The 21,303-nt window shown below is 47.1% G+C and overlaps 3 protein-coding genes across 3 annotated transcripts; 1 reads left to right on the forward strand and 2 right to left on the reverse strand.

Annotated features, from left to right (window-relative positions):
- Positions 1 to 2,340: 2,340 nt before the first annotated feature.
- On the reverse strand, positions 2,341 to 3,217 carry LOC115228326 (protein arginine N-methyltransferase 1-like). The gene is given in 2 exon segments (XM_029798931.1): positions 2,341 to 2,952; positions 3,158 to 3,217. Coding segments are annotated over 2 exon segments (672 nt in total).
- Positions 3,218 to 8,464: 5,247 nt separating this feature from the next.
- LOC115228340 lies at positions 8,465 to 9,300 on the reverse strand. The gene has a single exon (XM_029798943.1). The coding sequence runs from the start codon at positions 9,234 to 9,236 to the stop codon at positions 8,493 to 8,495; it is 744 nt and encodes a 247-aa protein (XP_029654803.1). The 5' UTR covers positions 9,237 to 9,300; the 3' UTR covers positions 8,465 to 8,492.
- Positions 9,301 to 18,100: 8,800 nt separating this feature from the next.
- LOC118761193 (SUN domain-containing protein 1-like) lies at positions 18,101 to 19,227 on the forward strand. Its single transcript, XM_036498916.1, has 2 exons — positions 18,101 to 18,606; positions 18,641 to 19,227. Exons 1-2 carry the CDS (start codon positions 18,251 to 18,253, stop codon positions 19,020 to 19,022), a joined length of 738 nt encoding a protein of 245 aa, XP_036354809.1. The 5' UTR covers positions 18,101 to 18,250; the 3' UTR covers positions 19,023 to 19,227.
- Positions 19,228 to 21,303: the final 2,076 nt, after the last annotated feature.

Here is a 21,303-nt window from a genome sequence, read left to right on the forward strand (position 1 = left end):
ATTTATTGTATAAATTACATTTTAGACATTAGATCGTGTTAGCAATGTTATGAGGATCGAATAAGACGACACAGCGAAATACTCACATCGTCTGCCAGTTTTAACAGATTTGAATTGCAGACTGCGACATTAAACATGCTCGACAACCGTTCTCCTGTCTATCTATGGCCACCCTTTCCCCCCAAGGATAGTCGAATTGGAAATTTACTCGAGTCTGACCGACATGACGTGCAAAATAAACTTGCAAAAGAAGGGTCTTGAGTTGCTTTATTTGCTTCTCGAGTTTGGCATTCTCCATACTCATCACTTTGATCGTGTTCAGATTGGTGTCGAGGGGGCACTCAATATCCCCAACATCATCCTCCTCATTGAGTGTCTTCTAAAAGTCTGCATTTGCTCGTACGTTAATCACCGGCGGGTGCATTTCAGTCATTTCACTCTGTAAGGGGTATTCCATTGAGCAGGGACATATCAAATCGAGAGTGGACGCCCGCAGTTTATACCTGGGCATATTAGTGAGGTGTACTGGTCAATCTCGACTGTCCCCGGCCTCCCCATCGTGAACGATTTGTTGCCTTTCCTGGCAGCGAACTTGTTCTTGACAATTTTGTAATATTCTTTCATTTTTTTCCTTGTTGATATCTGAAATGAGAGGAGAGGAGACTTTTTTGGAATGGACGGTCATTTGATGGTTCAGCTCGTGTTTGGGGGACGTGTTCCCTTGGAGGCAGCACTCCTTGCACAAATTGTAGTTCTGACAACACAAACATTTGAATCTGCACTCTCATCACTCTCTGTCCAACTTTATTCCCTGGATAGGCTTGAGATGACAGACTTTGCAGATAACTCGGTGTTCCATGTTATAGGACTGTCCAAGGTGGCAGAGACTCTCCAACCAGGCAGTCATGTGCATGTCTTTCCTTGCCCACTCGTAGTACTCTTGGCAAGTGACGTCCGTATTCTACGCTTAGAGGGTCATGGTATACTTTGGAGGAGAGTTTATCGAATACTTGGTCCACTTTGGAAACATTGAAGCTGCACTCCTCCCCCAGAAGTTGTGCAATGTTGGCGAGATAGCCCATCAGTCGCCCAAAGTCCTGTCTCTTCATCACCCCTCCCGTGTCTCGTGTGAATATTTGGAAAATGGCTTATGTCAGAGGTGAGGTGTACTCTTGTGCATTATGTGGATGTTTCTCACGCAGAACACAATCAACGTCAGTTTGAAGGCGTCAACGTCGATTTTGTTGGACGATTTGCTATCCGTGCGGGTGGGGACGAACCTTCCAGATACAAGGACTACCAGGTTGAGTATCCTGTCCACAAAATCAAAGACGTCGGTCTCAATTGCACTATTCTCCTTCAAATGACAGTGCACTCTCGTCAGAACGTGGATTATTTCCTCCACGTCCATCGTGTTCATGGAGGGGTCCAAGTCGAATAGATCGATAAAGTCCGAATATTTAAGGGAGGCCACTGACATGTCACAAATGTCCTCTACCAGCCAATTCCTCCGCTACAAAGTTCACCTTTTCGCCCATCCGCCACGCAGAATAAACAAGATTGTTGAACTTGGCTACACGCCATGAGGAAAACAAGGAGCAACCACTCAGGGCGACTATTTCCATCAGACGAGGGTTAATCCACTGGTTGTCCCCCGTTTTTAAAGAACAGTAGTAGGGAATTCCCTCCGTCGTAGAAAACCGTCTCCAATCGGAATAAAGATCCTCCGAGATTTGTATTTCTTCGACTGACTCCTTGATGTCTGACCCGCCCGGGACATCCGAATCCGAAAGTGTGTCCAAATACTGATGATGGAAAAGGTGTGATACCTCGTCTTGCACCTTCCTATCGAAGTATGCATTGGAAAGCGACTCGCATTGCATAGTGAAATGAGGGGCGGACAAATAGCGAACTTATAAGGACGTAACCACAATTATTCGCATTCGCGCGATAAATCATTCTCGATTGCACAATCACTCTCTTGCGGTCGACTTGCTGACCTGGGTTTATTGGTTGCGTGGAGACGTGCACTTTGCTTGCGTCACCACTAATTGTACTTATTTAATTGAATGAGACAAACAAAAACGACAGTAAAAATGATCAACACATTTTGTAATTGACTCGAGTGCGATCAGCCCGACAGTGGTTGCCATGAAAGTCAGTCTCAATAAGAATATCCAAGTCCCTCTGCACATGGAAGGGGAGAATACCTTATTGGTCTTGGAATAGGAGAGAGAGAACTTGCCGAAAATATTCTCACCCTCGTTGACAGTCAAATACTGTGGGAGATAGAAGACAGTCTGCTTCCAATGGGTGGGGTTGGAGTTGGGGCCTACTCGATCAGTCTCCTCCCCAACCTGTGGATATGTGCATCTTCTTGTGGCACTTGGAGAAGAGGACAGTGAAGTAGGTCACGTAGGCGTGCATGTAATCACTTCTCTTGGCACTCAATTTAAAAGTGGTCTCCCAAGTCAAGTCCTCGATCTTGACAGTCTTCAAATCGACTTGTTTGAGGAGAGCCACGTCGGTGAAGACCTGTTCCCGGTTGACCACGTCGACGAGGGGCTCTTTGATGGCGACTTGTCGGATGGAGGACATGTTGAAGCCATAGACGTCATCCCACCAGTTGATCTTGTCGTCCATATACACCATGTCCTCAATCCCCACAATGAACAACTGGGCAATGTCGGGGAAGATGAGTCCGTCCGCCCTCAACCACCGATCCCTCGCATGCAGCACAGTGGGGAGCATGCACTCGTAGAACAGACAATACCCCATCCACTCTGATATTATTATGTCCACCTCCTCCACTCCCTCCGGTAGTTCCCCCACCTCCTCCACCCGCGAGTGCACGAATTTGATTACTGCCAATTAGGGAGGACACGTGCCCTTGTCAAAGTTGTTGTCCATCACGATTTGCCGGGCGTGGTGGATTATGTTCGAGTTCTCGATCTACGCTCGTTCTCCATCAAACATACCCCAATCACCAGGCGGGCCCCTGCTTGAGCGGCGAACATGCAGAGGATTCCTGTGCCCGACCCCACGTCAAGCACCACTTTGTCTTTGAATAAATGCGTGTTCTGGCAAATGGCATTCCGGTACCCCAATGTCCGCACTTTATCTTTTAGCATTTCCTGCACTTATTAACACACATTACTTCGTGAATCCCAAAATACGAGTACGACTCGAAATAGTAATCTGACTGGGAATCCGCCATAAGTTCACCACCAGGCCACAACGTGATAAAATTATTATTTATTTAAACAAATAAGTTATTGCACTTTCTCATTTTTCTAATCAATCCCAACTAAGCTTTCCCGAGGGGAGTTTTGACAAACTGTGTGAGTTTGTAATGGCAATAAATTAGTTGCTTAGGAACAATGAAATCAGCATGTGACGACCGATATGTTTTAGTGAGGAAAAGACTCGACCAGCTGGGTTACCGGCAACCCCTGGGAATCGAATCCCTTCCTCTCGTGGAAAAACTATTCGGGGATCTGATAGCGACGACGGAGTGTCTCAAAGTGATTGACTCACTCATTCCAGTCGACCAAGACAATGCCCGTTGTCCCCACTCCCCTCCCCCAGTCCGGAGACCAGTCGGAGTACCTCAAGTGCGAGAACAAACGACTGACCAAAGTCCACGCAGAACTGGAACAAAGACATCTGAAAAGCAACGAAAACTGCGAAAAGAAGCTGCAAGGTAGACAGGTTGTGGATAGTCAGAATTCCGCGCTTCTTTACGCAAATTGCAGCACGAAAACAGCGACTTGAAGTTCCTGAACAACCAGTACATGTACAGACTGAAGCAGATGGAGAAGGACGGGGAGGACAAACTAAAGAAACTGATGAATTACCAAGACAGGTTCAACGAGGCGGCCATTCACAGTGCAATGAGTTGTTGCATTCCAGGCGGCAAGAAGAAGGGGTACTGTCGACAGAGAATGGAGATTGACTACCAACTGGACGACGACTGGCAGTGTCGGGACCTGCCTCGAGACACAGTCGACCTCATGCGAGTAGCCGACACTCAGATTGGGCGACTGACCGTGGAGAATGGTGATTTAAAGGCACAGAACAAGCAACTGAAGCACGACAATCAGTATTTGACGAGACAAGTGATGAATCACTTCATTCCCAGGTGAGCACGAGAGATCTCGAGATTGAACGTCTTCATCAAACAGCAATGGGCAGATCGGCCGACTTTGCTCTATCGAGGACTGCGGCCGACGAACAGTTGATTAGTCAGCAGGCCTCCCAGGTGAGAGTACTCCTACTCAAAGTAGATCGAGTCACTTGAACAGCGCACACGAGAATTGGAGTTGAGAGGGGACCAACTCATTTCCGAAGGACGAATGCAAGTTGTCCAATTGGAGAAGGAAAACGAAGGTCTTCGAAGACAGGCTGATGGTCTGACTCGTCAAATGAAGGAGACCCGGCAGTCAGTCGAAATGCAGAAAGAACAGATCGCCGCACTCACCCAAGTGAAATTGGTGAGGGAGACAGTATTAGGAAAAGGGGGGAATGCGGTTGAATGTCGAATCCCTCGAGAACAGACTCGTCGACGAGAAGGCGAAGAATGCCGAGTTGATGAGGCACAGTAGACAGCCAAGGAATGACAAGTCGAGTGAGGGGGTGGTCGAGTCCGTATGTCCATCCTGTCGAGAGTTGAAGAAGGAGAATGCTGATTTGGAGTGGCTTTTATGCAAACTGGAAGGGAGAGTGGAATTGGTTAATCACCGCACAATGTGAGTTGTAGATCCAGAGCAGTGTGTTTAATTTAAAATCGGAGAAAGAGGAGTATCGACGTCTATATGAATTGCAGTTGGAGAAGGACAGTTCAGGGAAGCCCCTTCTCGACGTAGACTAGTGGGCTATAGTTTAGGAGAGAGTCCGCGAATTGGAGGAGAGAGCACACCACCTCGAGAGTGAGTTGGAGGTACGGGCGTGTGTTTACTTCATTCAGCAAGTGCGAGACAACTGCGCTGTGTTGGACAGAGAACGGCTGGGGCTGATCTGCCAACTCGAGCAGGTGAGAATTACGAGTTATTCCCAGGGTCAGGCCAAAATCGACCAAATGACGAGGGAGAAGGAAGAATTGTCGGACGAGTTAACACGCCTGGAAGAAAGGTGCAGAAAGGAAATTAGTCTGAGGACTGAAACGTCCAAAGAACGTGACCACTTCTGGTAAGACATGTGAGGATGTGCAGGGACGGTGTGCGAGAACGGGAGCACTGTTTGTCCGAACTGAGAATGAAATGTGAGGCGAGAGAAATGGAGATGGACGTGCTTGAGCGGGATGTGGCCACCCTTCGAGGACAGTTGGAGAAAGCAAACAGGACTGTGGAGGAATTACTGAACGTGCGGGCGAGGATGGAGGGGACAATATCTAATTTGAACGAACAGCAGCATCAGCAGCACATGGAAATGGACGAGAAGGACGAGCAGTTGGACAGACTGGAACAACAAGTCTGCTCGGATGTTTGACATGTGAGTTATCATTGGCAGAGAGAACGGACTGAGGAGGCACTGAAGGACAAATATGCCCAGGAGTGCGAACTAAAGTAGATTGGTGTGTTACATGCCCAGTCGACTGATGGGAGTGGTCTCCACCAAGGAAATGGAGATTGATTCCCTACGACGGCAGTTGGAGACGAGTATTCAGGACAATGAGAGGTAGTGACATGTGGGGGATAGTGAGGTACGCCCTGACCAATCAAATGACGGCATGCCAACACCGCCGACTGGAGGACGAGATGGCCGCCCTCCTTGCACAGTCACAGCGGACGGAGGCCCGGAATAAGCAGTTGGTGGACAAGACTGCCCTGTTGGAAGAGGACTTGGAGGAGTGTCGAGAGGACGTGCGGAGAATGAACAAATCCCTGTACGAGAGGGTAGGTGTGGTCACTATGCACACAGAACGAGCAATGTCAGACACTGAAGGAGGAGTACGACCGAGTATTGACAGAGTGCAAGACCCTCAAAGCGAACCAAGCGCAGTTGAAGGACAAGCAAATGGAGGACGCGCAGGTGAGTATGTCTCAGCGCACTCAACTGGAGGCGGCCCTGCATGAAAAGAGACAGGTAACACAGAAAATGACAATTCGCAGGACAGCAGCCTGATCCGAGAACAGCAGGCCCAAATAGCCTCACTGGATGACACGGCAAGTCGACTGAAAGCCCAAATAATGGTGATTACGCGAGAGAACGTGGGACTAAAACACGAATTGCAAACATCGGCCGACTTGTCTGACAAACTGAGAGTGGGAAGGGACCATTTGGAGTCCCTCTTGAATGCCAGCGAGTGCTCCAACAAGAAGGTTGTCCCCACCTCCTACGTGCCAGTTGGAAGAGGAGATTGAGCAGAGTGTGTCGGAGGTGAGTCGACTGGACAGTCTCCTCAAGAAGGCCGACCGGAGAGTCGACGACCTGGAGAATGCCCTTCAAGCCGCCCGGGACAAGATGTACCGACAGGACTTGAGTCTGGAGGAGAAGGTGATTGGCAGGGAGGCCACGTCGTCTCTGCAGAACAAGAGGCACATTTAAATGGTCACGGACAGTGCTTGTTTAAAACGAGATGTGGAGTTGTGTCGAGTGTCCTGTCACGACATGGAAGCAGACATGTCGAGGAAACGATTTAAAAAGTAGATGGGAGGTGAGAATGGTTAGAGCGAATGATGCAAGAATTGAGGAGACAGGGCATGGGTCACTCACCTGATTTGTGAATACAATAAAGTGTATTAAACACAGTCAACCAGTCACACCACGCAGCATTTCCCCCTTCCCACGTCGTGCACAACACACAGAGGCCTCCAATCCACCAATTCGTCGGCAAAGGACACTCGATTGGACGGCGCCTAAGCATGCGGACAGGCTGACAACCTTTGGGGAGGGTGGGTGATGGTCCTCACCCGATTTAAGAATGCTCTTCCGTCTGGAGGACATTGGGCGTATTTGATTGGGGCGTCGTCGTTTGAGGAGTGTGTGGATGTATTTGAGCAGCCAGCAGGGCATATGCATTGACCACGAATTAGTTGCTTTATAGAACAATGCCAATCAATCGAACTACTCAATAATCAGTCGTCCCTCCGACCTCCACACAAAGTAGGCGACCCTCCCACACTCCTCCAATAGTCAATCATGTCGTACTTTTAATGCAAGGAAGGGCAGCCAGAACAACACGAGTAATATCGTCCACGACTTGTGTCCAGTTGGCAGCAAATACTCAAAAAAGTGCACAAACTTTTCGAGAATGTCGAAAATGAGTGAGGAGGGAGAATAGAGGGGAGGGATGGAGGACTGGTTGGCCCATTCTCCCGACAATACATATTCCCGCATACAAGTGGAGTCACGCCTCCCCGAATAAACTCTGAACTGCCCGTCGAGGACACTACAGTGAGGAGTACTGGTATATCATCGGGATGTCCCTCACTCCGAATCGAATTACGAGCACTAAATGGGGGCAATTTATTACTCTTTTCTCGCTCAATGTTGACCGTGGCCGTGTTGTACTCCCCGGCTGACTCTTCCAGGGCAGTCCAATCCAGACTGTTGCACGCACTGCAGTAATCCGCATAACTGCAAATTAGACAAGGAGAATACAATTTTATCATCCACTGACCAGATACAATTTGCCGCCAATTCCCATCCGTCAAATCCACGGAATCCCCACGTGATTGACTCAATAATAACACTGCAAAATAAATGGACCACATCAGTCAATTTAATTATTATTTTATTAGAATATAGTCAGGTTAATTCACTATTTAAACTACTTGGTCCCAACCTACTATGATGACTTCCCATTAGGAATTTGAAAGACAGAACAAGTAACGACACGCCTGGGGAGACTCCTCATTTCGGCCTCATTTTCCTCACGAGTACCCGCGTAGTGTGGGCCTCATTTCCTGATTGTCCATATAGATGTCTTCGTAGGAGTCGAAAACTTGCCTTTAGTCCAACGAGTGCAAGATTTCTTCTCAATCTTCCGTTTATTGGACCAGAAATGGAGTTGTCCCACGCCATGTATATAAACAAGGCACGATGTATACAAGTGCTTTCCAAATTACAAAGTCCAGAGAGACACTTCCATTCGTTGAGATGTTGTCCACGTGTGGAGAGAAGCACATGTGCCCCCAACGTTTCTAATTTGATCTTCTGAGTCCAGCAAAACGGAATGTAGTTGTTTTCCAGGAACCACAGACTTTTTCCCAAGTCTTTTGTCTGAGGTGAAGACCTATTATAAGAATGAGATTACAATATTTAGTAAGTTTTATTTAAATTATTAATTGTTTCTATTTAAAACTTGTTGATGATGCATGTTTTATCATGACCTGTGATGTTTGCCATGCTAATTTTGATTTTGATGATATAGCATTAAATGTGCTGAGGTCACTTCCCCATTACTCTAGGTCTAGCAAGACCACAATGGGAACCTACATAGGAGGATATTAATTGCGAACTGTATTGAGAGTGTTAGTGTGTTAAGTTGGTTAAATGCGCACAATGTCGATGAGTTCGCGCGTGGGCTGATACTCGTCCTGCAGTTTGGCCTCCACAATGAGTTTGCCCGACTCCAAGTAGGCTTGAATGCAGTCCAAATCACAGTTGTTGGGGAGAGTGTAGTCCTGCGTGTATTCGTTGGTGGACTTGCACCCCTCCGACACCTGCACGAGTGTGCCCCTCAGATTCAGCTTGTTCTCGTTCAATGTTATTCGAATGGCCGAAGACTCCAAAGGCTCGCAATTCAGTTTGAGTCGCCACAACTTGGTCCCCAGAATGTCGATGACCCCCGGGTCCCCCATCGGCCGGAATACGTTCTGTCGGCCTCTGCCCTTGTCCCACGAGGACAGTCGATCCCGACTCTGTAGGGTGGACCCCAGACGGATGTCCAACTTGGGTGAGTCGTACTCGGGAGGGTTGTTCACGGCTCCCTCGATGGTGATGATTCCGTCACTCGACAGAGTACTCACCAACGAGTCCGAGTCCACGTTGTGCGGTATCGTCGCCGTCTTGCGGAATTTCCTCGTGGAAATGACTCCTTTGGGGGTGGTTTCCTTGCGGTCGGCCTCGACAATGAGTAGTCCGTTGTCCACGCGAACTGATATGTCCTGCGGCTCGAACTCGGCCACGTTCATTCGGATTTGGTACTTTTTCACTCGGTCTTCGTCGCTCACGAAGGACGAATCCATTTGCTTCGGGGAGAGCAGACTCGTCCCACCCAAACGGGGACGCATGTCGTTAAACTTCCTGTCAAAGTCCTCGATGAACTGTTTCTGTCGTTCGGAAAACCTTCGCGAGTCGTTGTGGATAGGCAACATATGACTTAATAATGCGGGATATTCGTATTTATATACCGCAATCTAACCTCAAAATACTTGATTTTATTCGCTTAAATGTCATTTTACGCTCTGCCTTTCGTCCATATCACCTCATATATACTATTGCGTCAGTCCATCAACAATTACGTAGAGGTTAATGCATTCTCTGAACATGCCAGTTATGCAAACCAATGTCTGAAAATGTCAGTTATTCATACAATGCGAACTGCCTTTTAATAAACTAGCTTGGAGGTAGTCGCGAACACCCTTCAACAGTATGGTGCTTGTGGTACTCGTCCCAGTTCTTAGGAAACAATCATGTGGACCCTGAATTATTTGATCACACCTGGGATGATTCGACTATTACCTGATCAACATCCTGTGTGTCCGTGAATAGAGGCAATTATCGGAAAATCCCATCGACAGTGAAGATGCACAACAATCACGCACCAACTGAATTATGAGTCAATATGGACTTTGTGTATATCATTAGTTTGTGCAGTTGGGGAATGTGCTGTGCTCCCCTATAAAGTAATATCTTTAATAGTTTTTGATCAATATTTACTCTGCGAGGGTAGAATGTTGTTTTAAAATAAGTTAAGTGTAGTATGTGGAACTATGCAAGGAAAGTGGCCACTCAGATGAGGTAGAAATAATGACTGAGAAGAACTCTGAGTCACCTCTCAAAAAGGACGCGTTTAACAACACGTGTCCCGGGCCATCTCTACAGAACTTGTGGAATCGCTGTTCTCGGTGAAGCAGTCGTTTACTCAAAGGAGAGATAACCCTCAAGGGATATCTATTTGATAAAGTACACAAAGGGTGACTTTTGCCGACCATGTTTGCACATTTATTTTATTCTCGTTTGACCTAACGGAATAACTGTGCTCTCTAGAACCAGGCTGAGACTATGGTTTTCCCTACTTAAGTGGTGATTCTCCGTTTATCTCGTCCGCCAATTGTCATGGCAGAGAATGGAATAAACAGTTTTATATTTGAGGAAGGTTGTACCCTGCCTATTTTCTGGTTATTTTGGTAAATGTTCAGGAGGTTGTCGTCTGCATGTTGTCTGATCACATCCATGGACTCTCTTTGTTGCCCAATGCTTTTAATATCAGTTTTACTACGAGTCTAATCTGTCTTGATTTATTCACCCCACACCCCAAGCAAACTCCGACGACTCTGAAAATTGTGTGTTGGCTTTAACCGCGTTGGAACTATCGAGTCCGTAAAATTAAGTCTAAAGGAATGGAAAGAATGTTTTAATCCCAATTTGTAGACAATCGTCAAGATTAATGAGCATCCAATAAATCAGACTAATCATCACAATTCATAGAAAGACGTTTCTGGATGAGAATGGGATGCACTGAACACCACGTGAAGGCGTGGAGTCGGCCACAGAATTAATCAATCGACCAATTAGTCGATCATGCAAGGACATGTCGGTGGTGGTGCAGGCTACATCGATCAGGCGAGGAGGACTGATGGTCACGAACAATATTAATTCATTGACGTCGCATTTGTATTAATAAGATCAAACAGCGCTTATTTGACAATGAATTTGAATGTTGGTTTGCAAGTCGTGGTGAGGCACGATCCCTTCCAGACAACTATCGACCTCATTCCTACCCGACCTGTCCGATTCGAACTGGCAATGGAAATCCCCTTCTATCTCCAGTTGGAAGATATGGCCCAACACCTTAATCTTTCCGTAGATGTGAGCAATTGGCCTAAATATTACATTCCACTTTAATTACTCACCTAATTAGGTCAACCCCATGGCCCTCCAGTTTTGCACACGCACGAGGGAACTCAGCCCACTCCTCGACCTGGAAATATCTCTGAGCGAGCAGGCCGATGACTTTGCCCAGTTCATCGAAGGGTTGGTGGCCAGACACGTGATTCTGTAGAAGACTCCCCGTCCTCGTTTTTGTGGAAAAGATGGAGTTGAGAATTGTCGAGTGCATAAGTTTGCCTCGTTGTGTGATGGTAGAGATCTTGGAGCAGTCGACCAACAAAGACCGGCGGAGATTGATCATGCAATTGAAAAATATGTTCAAGGTGAGTCCACAGTGCCCCACCTGCAGGAGGACAAAGACTTTATTAACTACTTTGTGGAAGGGAACGGTCTGGATTGTCTGGTCAGACTGGGACAGGAGGAGGACGACAGCCTCAAGACGTCTATTCTCCGATGTAATGCCCTCCCCTACTCCAGCCATTAGTCAAATGATCCTCTTTGTCGACGGAATCAACGGTATTGGCAGCAACCTCGAAATTCTGCGATGGATTTACGCAACAGCCGACTCCGAGGTTGTCCGCCTCCTCATTCTAGTACTTGCCGAGTGCCAAAATGTCGCTCAAGACTCTGATGGTGTTCGTGGCCTACTCGGACGACCACATCGAACTGATGATGAGTGCCATCGTGGCAGAGAGTGAACGTCTGGGTGTGTTTTCTCTTGTCATTCCAGACTCGCCACTGCTTCATAAAATTGTCGCAGGCATCAAGAAATCATTCTACGAGTGCGAGATCTGCCTGCTCTCGTTCCAAATTGTCAACAGGGTTTGTGGATGCCTCATTTCAGATACTCGAATGTGTCCACGAAAGCACTGTTCTCAATGACATTTTCCACGATTTGCAACAACTCGGCATGCAAGCAGTCTGCGACAAGATCAAGACCAAGTTGAAGGATGCGGCGGATGTGATCGCACAAGTGGAGACATACGAGGTCAGTCCTGTCCTTACTCCTAGAATCATTACCGACAACGCGGTCTCCAAAATGCCCCACCGTAACAATACCGTATTCAATATTATTAGAGTCGAACTGTCGGCAGAAAATAAGGTGGAAAAGGAAACCATCGACAAGACAATTTCTAATCGCAAGTCGCAAGTCAAGTTCGCTGAGTCAACCTCAGATTTGTCCATTTCCACAGAACAGTCGTTAAGCGGAATGGACACATTGAGCACTGCAAGTTTGTGCGGGAATAGTTCTTATCAGTAGAACGCAGAGAGACTACCAGGAAGGGGAAAACGCGCCGGTCCACAGAAAACATTTCAGAGCAGACAATCAGTTCAAACATCGACAAAGGAATGGAAAGTGACCTGGTTTTCTATGACGCTGTCGACAAATCAGACATTCCTCTCAAAAAGGAAACAATTTCGGAGATTGAACAAATAAGGAATGCACAAATCCAAGAAACATTGGAACAACAAAATAAATTGATCATCGACAATTTGGGAAGTCAACTTGACTTTACCGACCTTCTCGATGACTTGGAAAACGATCCCACTCAGCCCAAGACAATACAAACTTCCACTCCACCTCCTTCCTCAGTAAACAGCTCTGCTCCAATAATGGGAGGTGTCCCCCCACCACCTCCACTAATGGGGGGAGTTCCTCCACCTCCTCCAATAATGGGAAATGCTCCTCCACCTCCCCCACAAATGGGAGGTGCCCCACCACCACCCCGACTAATGGGGGGAGTTCCCCGACCACCGACGATAGGAATGGGGGGAAAGAAAGTTGATGTCCCACAAGAAAAGACAATAAAACTGTACTGGACTGATGCCAAGAAAGTAATATCGGTGGGGGCACAGGACAAGCGGGAGACAATCTGGGAGACGCTGGCAACAGAGACTGTCAAGTTTGACCATTCGAAATACAGACGACTGTTCACAATAAAAAAAACAGAGTCATCGAAGGTTGTGTGGTCAATGGAGGTTTGTAGAAGCAGAACGTGGCGACGCCGGTGAATGAGGAAATCACAGTCCTGGACGGCAAGCGTGCGCAGGCAATAAACATAGCAGTGGCCAAACTGCCAAGCGCAGAGGCAATAAGGACGGCTATTTTGAACATGGACAGCAGTGTGCTCAACGGGGAGGGAATAGAAGTATACCATTCCACTAATCATAGAAATTGATAGCCCTCCTCCCCACCGACGAAGAACAGACGGCCATAAACGAGGCCCACGCGAAGCACCCGAACGGCAAGTTCTCCTCGGCCGATAAATTCATAAAAATGCTCATGTCCATTCCCTGCCTGGGGGAACGACTGAAGATATGGTGGTACTACATGGACTACCACCACACCAAACAGTACATCTCCGAACACTTGTTCGACTTGAAGTGTGGAATACAACAACTCCGCCAGTCCAAGACTCTCCGCACTGTCCTCCTCACACTCTTGAGTCTGGGCAACAGTCTGAACAACAAAAATGTCCTCCTTCCCCTCATTGCTTGCAGAGTGCCGGCTTCAACCTCAACTACCTCAGTAAGATTGCGGACGTGAAGGACACAGTGCAGAAGAACAGTCTCCTCTACCACGTCGTCGAAATAAGCATGGCCCAGGAGGAGGTGAAGGACTTTTACTCGGAGATCGACTGCGTGGTCCGCTGCAGTAAAGTAGAGTGCGTGGTGATGGCAGGTCGACTGGGATTCCATGAGGAAGCGACTGGAGGAGTTGTCGGAGCAGTTGGAGTGCTGCAGAGAGGGGGTCGTGCTCATAAACCAGGGAATCTACCCTCTCAAGAAGACGTAGGCGTGTGCTCTCATTGCAGAATAATCGAGTTCTTTGATAAGTGTCGGGAGGAGATCGACAAGTGCCAGACCATCTTTCGTCGAGTGGACCACATGTTCAGACACATGCTCATCTACTTCGCCTTCACTCTCGACGAGGTCAACAAGGCCAAGATCGAATTCATCTGCAAACTATTCGCAGAGTTCGCTCTTGAACATCGAACCGCCTTGAATTCCATCCGCGAACTGCAGGCCAAGCGCCAAGCCAAGTCGGACAGACGTAAAACTCGCGGACTGAACATTCTCTCCGTACATTCCGTCCTCACATTGCAGAAACAAGTCAACCAGGAAATACCCTCTGCGGAAAAGCCGTCAGCCACCGAGGCAGGAGTGGAAAGTCTCCTCAAAGAGTGCATTCAGAAGCCTGTGGAGGTAAAGAGCGAGAACAAGGCGGAGGAGAAGCCCAAATCTGCGAGAAGTCGGTTTGCGGGGAAGAGAATGGGAGGTAGGGCAATTGGTCATGTGGCAGTTCGGCGTACGATAAAGCGGGAAATGAACTCGGAGGAGAAGGCCCTTATTGCCTCCTTCTACACCCACGATCAGTGATTGATTAATTTTAATATTATTTAAATATTCAAATATTTTGTTTGTGTGGTGTTGGATGACCCCTCCGAGGAAAGTACTGCTTATAAAGAACTTTTCCTCCATGATGACCTCGGCCGAGAGAATCGACCTCCTCCAGTTCCTGGGGGCGACCGATGTGCGACTAATGAGCAGCACAGATGGACGGATGGTGGCGGTGGTTTCTATAAAAACAGAAAAACTGTGCGTTCGCGACATTCCCGACGGAAGAATTAGCCTGCACTGCTCTCCACAAACTGCACCAGTCAGAGTTATTTGGTTGTGTTCTCTCGGCCGAGTATGCCCGGGACAAACATGTGCACCACTACAAACCAGTCAAACCAATATTCTATAAATATCCCCCAGCCAACGATGAGGTGATCACTGCCATTGGTGTGTCTCTTAAAAACAACTCCGAGTTCTACGTGCAGGTAGTGGTCACAGTTGACGGGGAGGTTTGCAATCTCATGAATAAAATGAACCTGCCTCCCCCCTTCGAGTCGTTTGATCCCCTCCAGTTCGTCGACAAACGACTCAAGACTAATCGGCCGAGGAAGCCAATAATATCTTTGGAGGAACTGACGAGTGGTCGACTGTGTGGGGAGGGTGGACATGTCTATATTCCTCCAGATATGGCAAAGAATCCCGTATTCCAGCAAGGGGGGACGCCCAATCCCCCAACCAATAAATTGTACATCAAGAACTTGTCCAACTGCGTGACTGAGTCTGATCTGAGTTATGTCTTTGGTCGTTATGGGGACATTCGAGTTCAATTGATGGGGAAGGGCAGAATGAGGAATCAGGCATTCGTCTCCCTCACCACTCAGGAGTTGGCCGAGTTGGCAGTCAGTGAGACTAACGGGTTTATCCTTAAGGGGAAACCACTTGTTGTGGTTGGACACTCCTTCCCATTTTGTAGACTTTCGCCAGGCCGACCTGATTGTCCCAACTTTGCAATAAACTATTCCTCACAATAATTCAATTGCTTAGTGGTCACAATACACGTCCACAATTTAGCCCGCCCGGGTAATCCAATCGTGTTTTGATATAAAAATCGAAAAAACGGTAAGAAACTCAGCCAGGTGTTTCCTCTGTAAGAGAACTATACTTAACAATTACTAAATTAGTATTTGTTGAATTAGCAAAATCAGGATGTTCAATTAGTTGATGCATGTATTACGTCTAATTTGCGACTCAAATAACCAGTACGATATTCTTCTGATGTTCGTATTTCTGCCCGTGTTTCATTAATACTCGTTTTCATAATATACAATTGCTTCTCTCCAATTTGCGTCCAATGGAGTCATAATTCTATAACGAGAATATCATAAGTTGAGTGGAAGTAGACATACAAATATATAACATCATAAGTCTGTCTTTGCTTCGTTAGTCTGCGTCGTGTCCTGGTTTCATGCCTTACTGAGGAAGACAAACGGAGGAAGTATGCGTCCCTTCTTGACTCATGTCCCAATGGCCGTGAGACGAGTGTGTGATTGGATCCCTGGAAAGAGGATTATCTGGGTAATTGGGAGCTCATCGGAAAGAAGACCGCCGTGAAACCAGCAGAGAATATTTATTGCAATCTTAACTCGTTTGCTATTCGCGGTGCAGTCATTCGCAAATCCCAATTTGTTGACATTAGTTTGTCTGACAATTAAATTTTCAATAACTGACTAAAACTTGTCCAAAAGATGAGGACATTGAAATATCCTTGCTGTCTGAGAACATTTCCTCTTAATTAATCCCAAACAAGTATTGTTAAAAGGCAAGCCAGAAATGTCATAATTCAAAAATCAGAGAATGGATAGCGAGGCATTGGATAGACGGAGTGGTCATAATAGGGACACATGTTGATGGGATATTGATGCAATGGACAGATATGGACAGGTGGAGGGTATAGAAACCCCCCTCCACTCAGGGAGTGATACACAACTGTGCTAAAATCCTCACTTTTATTAAATTGAGCGTTTAATTGCACATTTTCCGCATTCCCGGCCTCAGTTTCGTGGGAATTGTTCTTTATTTGGTCAGTTTTAGGACTTTTGTGCAAATTTCTGATTATCGAGCAAATTGTGGTGTTGGATGGAGCCTTATCTGGGCAAATGGCGTCTTCTTTCAGTTTCTTTTTCACTTCCCAAGCATACATTCCGGGGTCCTCTTCCATATACTTTCGGATATTCTTTAATTGTTAATATTTACTTATACGTCGATTATATTTTGGTTCAAAATCTTTGGTTTACTGCCGCCTGACAGTTTGGGGGCAATAGATCCAGTTATTTTCCAATTTTTTATTATTTTGCTCACACAGCCATGGGATATTTTTAGAATTCTGCTGATATATGATGGTCTGTATCCAAGAGTGTGATATTCTATGATCTCCTGTCTCTTGCTTGACTCGAGTGGGCGTCCACACTCGAACGTTCCCCCCAATTTGTTGACTTTTCCACTGACTTTAGGCGTACGATCTATTTTTATATAGTGATATATATATTGGATTATGTAACTAATACTATACTATCAACCCATTATTTAGTGTATACTGTCACTAACTCTTATAATATATACTCCAATTGATACGCTATTGCACAATTGCATTGAACTTGCTTAAAGTGTGTTAAATAGCATGCTTGGGTTAAATTGTATCCCCAACAAATAATATAAACCGGTGAATATCACAAATTTTAAAGGTGACTGGCCATAATAAAAAGTTTCGGAACCAAAGATAGACTGAACTTATAACAAGTTAAGTGAGTATTAAATTTTCTGTGAGAGAAGTGATAATAGTGTTGACTATTAAAAAACTCAAAATGTGATCAAGTGTAATTATAAGAGTTATTAATCACATCGAATGTTTTGATGATTATTCCCAAACCTTCTCAGTTTTTGTCTATATTGAACTGAAGAAAGATTCCACACAATATCTTAGTAATAAATATAATTTCCGTTAGTTGTTGAAAGAAGAAAAAACTACAGATTCCACCCAACGTATACAAAACGTGGGCATATGTTATTCAGCCTCGTTGTGTAATAGACAAAAGGTCAGAGGAGTGTAATTCCAGAATCATGTACGACAAAATAAGAATTACTTTCATCCAAGCGGAAATCCCCGGATAGCCTGAAACAATCCAAGTTGGACAATTAATTACTAGAAAAATGAATGACATGATAAATTTTTTTAGAGCCATCATGTAAAATAAAATAAAAATTATCAACTAAGCATATAAATGTAAATAGTTTAAAATAAATTATAAAATGTAAACCAAATTGATTGGTATGAGTTTTGCGTCGAGCCGGTAGATTTGGGTTAACATTTGCAGTTCAAAAACAAACTACACATACTCCAGCAGGTAAACAAACGGATATACTAAAATATAATTGTTACACTAATGTTAAGCAGCAAATCATATGTCTATAAAAATAAAAGCTGGTGCCAACAGCCCAACATGTCTCGAGTGGGTCTGAAAGACTCCGAGTCCGACTCTTTCTACGTCCGAGAACTCACAAACATCGGGAGTGGGGCATTCTCGTTCAATTTGTGGTATTTGTTTATTCTCTCACATTTTAAGGCATAAAATAAAAGAAGGGAATGTGATCGTATTATTAGCCGTCTTTATTGGTTTATTTGATATATTATTCCTCAGTCGTGGCCTCATTCGCCGTCTTTTACTTTCCCTCTCTCACGTCGTCGGGATCCACCAAACACCCCAATATTGACTCCTCCCCTCTCCACTCAAAAATAAGAGACCTGGAAGAGCAACTTGAACTCCTTTCCTTGGGTGTGTCTTCCCTAAGAAATATGACCCGTGACGGGAACATGACGAGTCGGTTCTCCCTGTTGGAGTCCGTGGTGGGGCAGTACGCGACGAAGGTGGACGCATTGGGGGACCAAATACAGCGTCTCGTCTCCGCGAACGAGGCACTCGTCCTCGAAATGGGGAGACTAAAGATGGATGTGTCGTCGATGAGTGAAGTGAGGGAGGTGGTGAGGGCGGCCATCGAGAAGTACGACAGTGACAAGACAGGACGGAAGGACTATGCCCTACATTCCGCGGGGGGGCACATTCTCTCGTCCTCGAAGCCCTACTCGGACTACTACGAGGCATACTCCTTCTTCGGATCCCCTCCGTCAAGAAGTACTCCGACCCCACCTCCGTGATTACTGTATTGGTCGAGTGGTATGGTAGAGTGACACTCTCCCTGGCAATTGCTGGGCCATGGACGGGAGTGGAGGGTTCATCGTGATAGGACTGGCCAGGACTGTCCAATTCAGAGCATTCAGCGTAGAACACGCCTCTCCGTTGCTGACCACAAGGGAGGAACGGACGTCTGCCCCCCGGGAGTTGAGTGTGTTCACTCTGACCACCCCGACAGACGACAGTCCTCGGTGGGTGGGGGACTTTGCTTATGACTTGGATTCGAGTGTGATCCAGACATTCGACTTGGATGTGAGTGAGTGTTGTGACTGTAGGGGGTGTTCGAGACCAACATTGTCATGTTCCGGTTCTCCTCCAACCAGGGGAATGACAAATACACGTGCATATATCGAATCAGGGTGTACGACTAGTTAGTTGACTATTCGCTTATAAATTTATTGGGAAGCATAACGAGCATAACTAAATATCAAACAAGTCCAGACTTTTCTCGAGTCGGACTCTACAATCACAGACCAGACTACCTTTCATCAGACACCACCTTCAGTTGGATAGCCAACTCACTCTCGGGCATAGCTGACGAGGTGAGAGCCTTTCTACGTTCAATGAGAGGAGCAAACAAATGACTGTTGTGGTCATATCGACGGGAATACTCGGCCAATACCGTTTCCATGCACCTATCACGTTTCCCCACACACAAACGCAATCTCAGTCGTGACATTGAGGAGAAGGGTGGCCGGGTCCTTGCACTTGCGTTTGATAAAGCAGGGGGACAGGACAGTGGACAAGTTGTGGCAGTCCATTAGGTTGACCGGACTATTGGCAATGACCCGAGCGCAGTGCCACATGAACAGACTGTATATCCGCAAATTGTGAATAGGTGTCTTGGACAGGACGGCCACCAGGGACTGCAGGTGAGTGCTCACTCCTTGGATGAGTGGAGACAATACTCATCAGTTCGTCGTACACACAGAAGACTGGATGACACATTTCTCTGAATAAAGCCTTGATGACAGTGGCCAATGTCGTCACCGGGTAGTCTCTGAACTGGATGGCTCGCCAGTCTAAATGACACAACACCACCACCTTCCTTTATCAACTGCTTGAGTAGGGAGGACTGGGTGGCTGACCCAGACTTGCGGTATATCCCCACCTCGTCCAGTCCCCCCGCGTCCTCCAGTCCGAGGATGATGGCCGAGAACATGTCATAGTCGAGGGGGAGCAATTTGTAGGCACACACATGTCCCCCCATACACTTCTTGTGGACTGTCAGTTTGCACTGCCGACAGACCACCGTCTTGTCCAGCAGGCGAATGGAGGACGAACAGTCCACGCACACAACCCCCCCAAACACCTGCCAATCAACCAGACTGCCCACCAACGACTTCTTCTTGTTCTGACTGCAACGGAACTGGTCGAGAAGGCCACAAAAGGCATTGGAGAGGAGAATGCACGTGTCCTCGTCCTGAGTGGGCACACGTTTGTGGAGGACGGCCAAAAAGTCGTCGGTCAAGTGTTGGATGGTGACGGGGAAGACGTGGACGGGGTAGTCCTTGAAGTATTCGAGACACGACACGAACATTTGGTCGTGGAGTGAGACAGAGTAGTACGACTCCACCTTCCCTCGTCACCCCACCATACCTTCTGAGTGATGAAGGACGACAGTTTCCCCAAGTCCCCCGAATCCCGGAGGACGACCTGTTCGACCATGTTCAATGCCACTTTCCTCAACAACACCCGGTCGTGGAGGTGGCGAGAGGAGTGTCCCCCCAACGCAGTGCCCTGTGCTCTCATCACCCTCACTACCCAGTACTCCTCGTCCCCCGCCAGAGGGATTATGCACCCGTTGTACTTGCCCGACTTTAACATGTACTCCACTCTGCTTGTCCCCGTCAACGGTGGCTTGAAGGTGACGTCGCCATTTCTCAATTCCCCCCTCCTGACACACGCACGAATACACTTTTGGAGTGCCACGCAATGCGGGAATAGTCGCACTCGGCTGGCCAGTTCCTTCCCGATTCCCTCAGAATAGCAGATCTGGCATCACATGACCACATACTTTATCCTCCGACACTCGATACCCTCCGAACAGTCCCTCCCTCTCCATGAACTCCCTTATTCCCCCCTCCACTCCTCCCAGACGAACACAAAACTGATCGCGGAATTTCTACGTTGGAGGACGGACTGTACATTCAAGTCCATGGAGTGGATATACTGACTCCTCACTGTCCGCATTTGCTTGATCTGCCGCAACACGACTGCACTGTCGAAGTACTCCTCCCTCCCCTCCTCATTCGACTTGATGCAGCGAATCAACTCCACTTTGGAATGTCTCATCACGTCCATTATTCCCATCACCCGCTTCTACCATCAGAGAAGAGAGGACCTTCAACTGGAGACCAATCCCTTCTCCTCTTGAATGACTGAGACGTGACTCGCCTCTCCCCAGTTGTTCCATTAACATAACCTTGTCCTTGACAGTGAGAGGGGGAGAGGGCTTGACGGCCAGGACAAACAGCATACAGTACTTGACCACCCTCCACCTCCGACAGGCCGGGGGACTGAGGACTACCCACTACAACCAGATGGCCCACCCAAATGGCGACGGAGGTTGAGGAGTTTGGTTTGGCGGAGGAGGCCGAGCAGACGGGGGGTAGGTACGATGGCGTTGGTGGAGGCAAAGTCTTGAAGGGAGTAT

Source organism: Octopus sinensis, unplaced genomic scaffold, assembly GCF_006345805.1.
Source record: "Octopus sinensis unplaced genomic scaffold, ASM634580v1 Contig10331, whole genome shotgun sequence".
In the NCBI taxonomy this organism is placed as follows: Eukaryota; Metazoa; Mollusca; class Cephalopoda; order Octopoda; family Octopodidae; genus Octopus; species Octopus sinensis.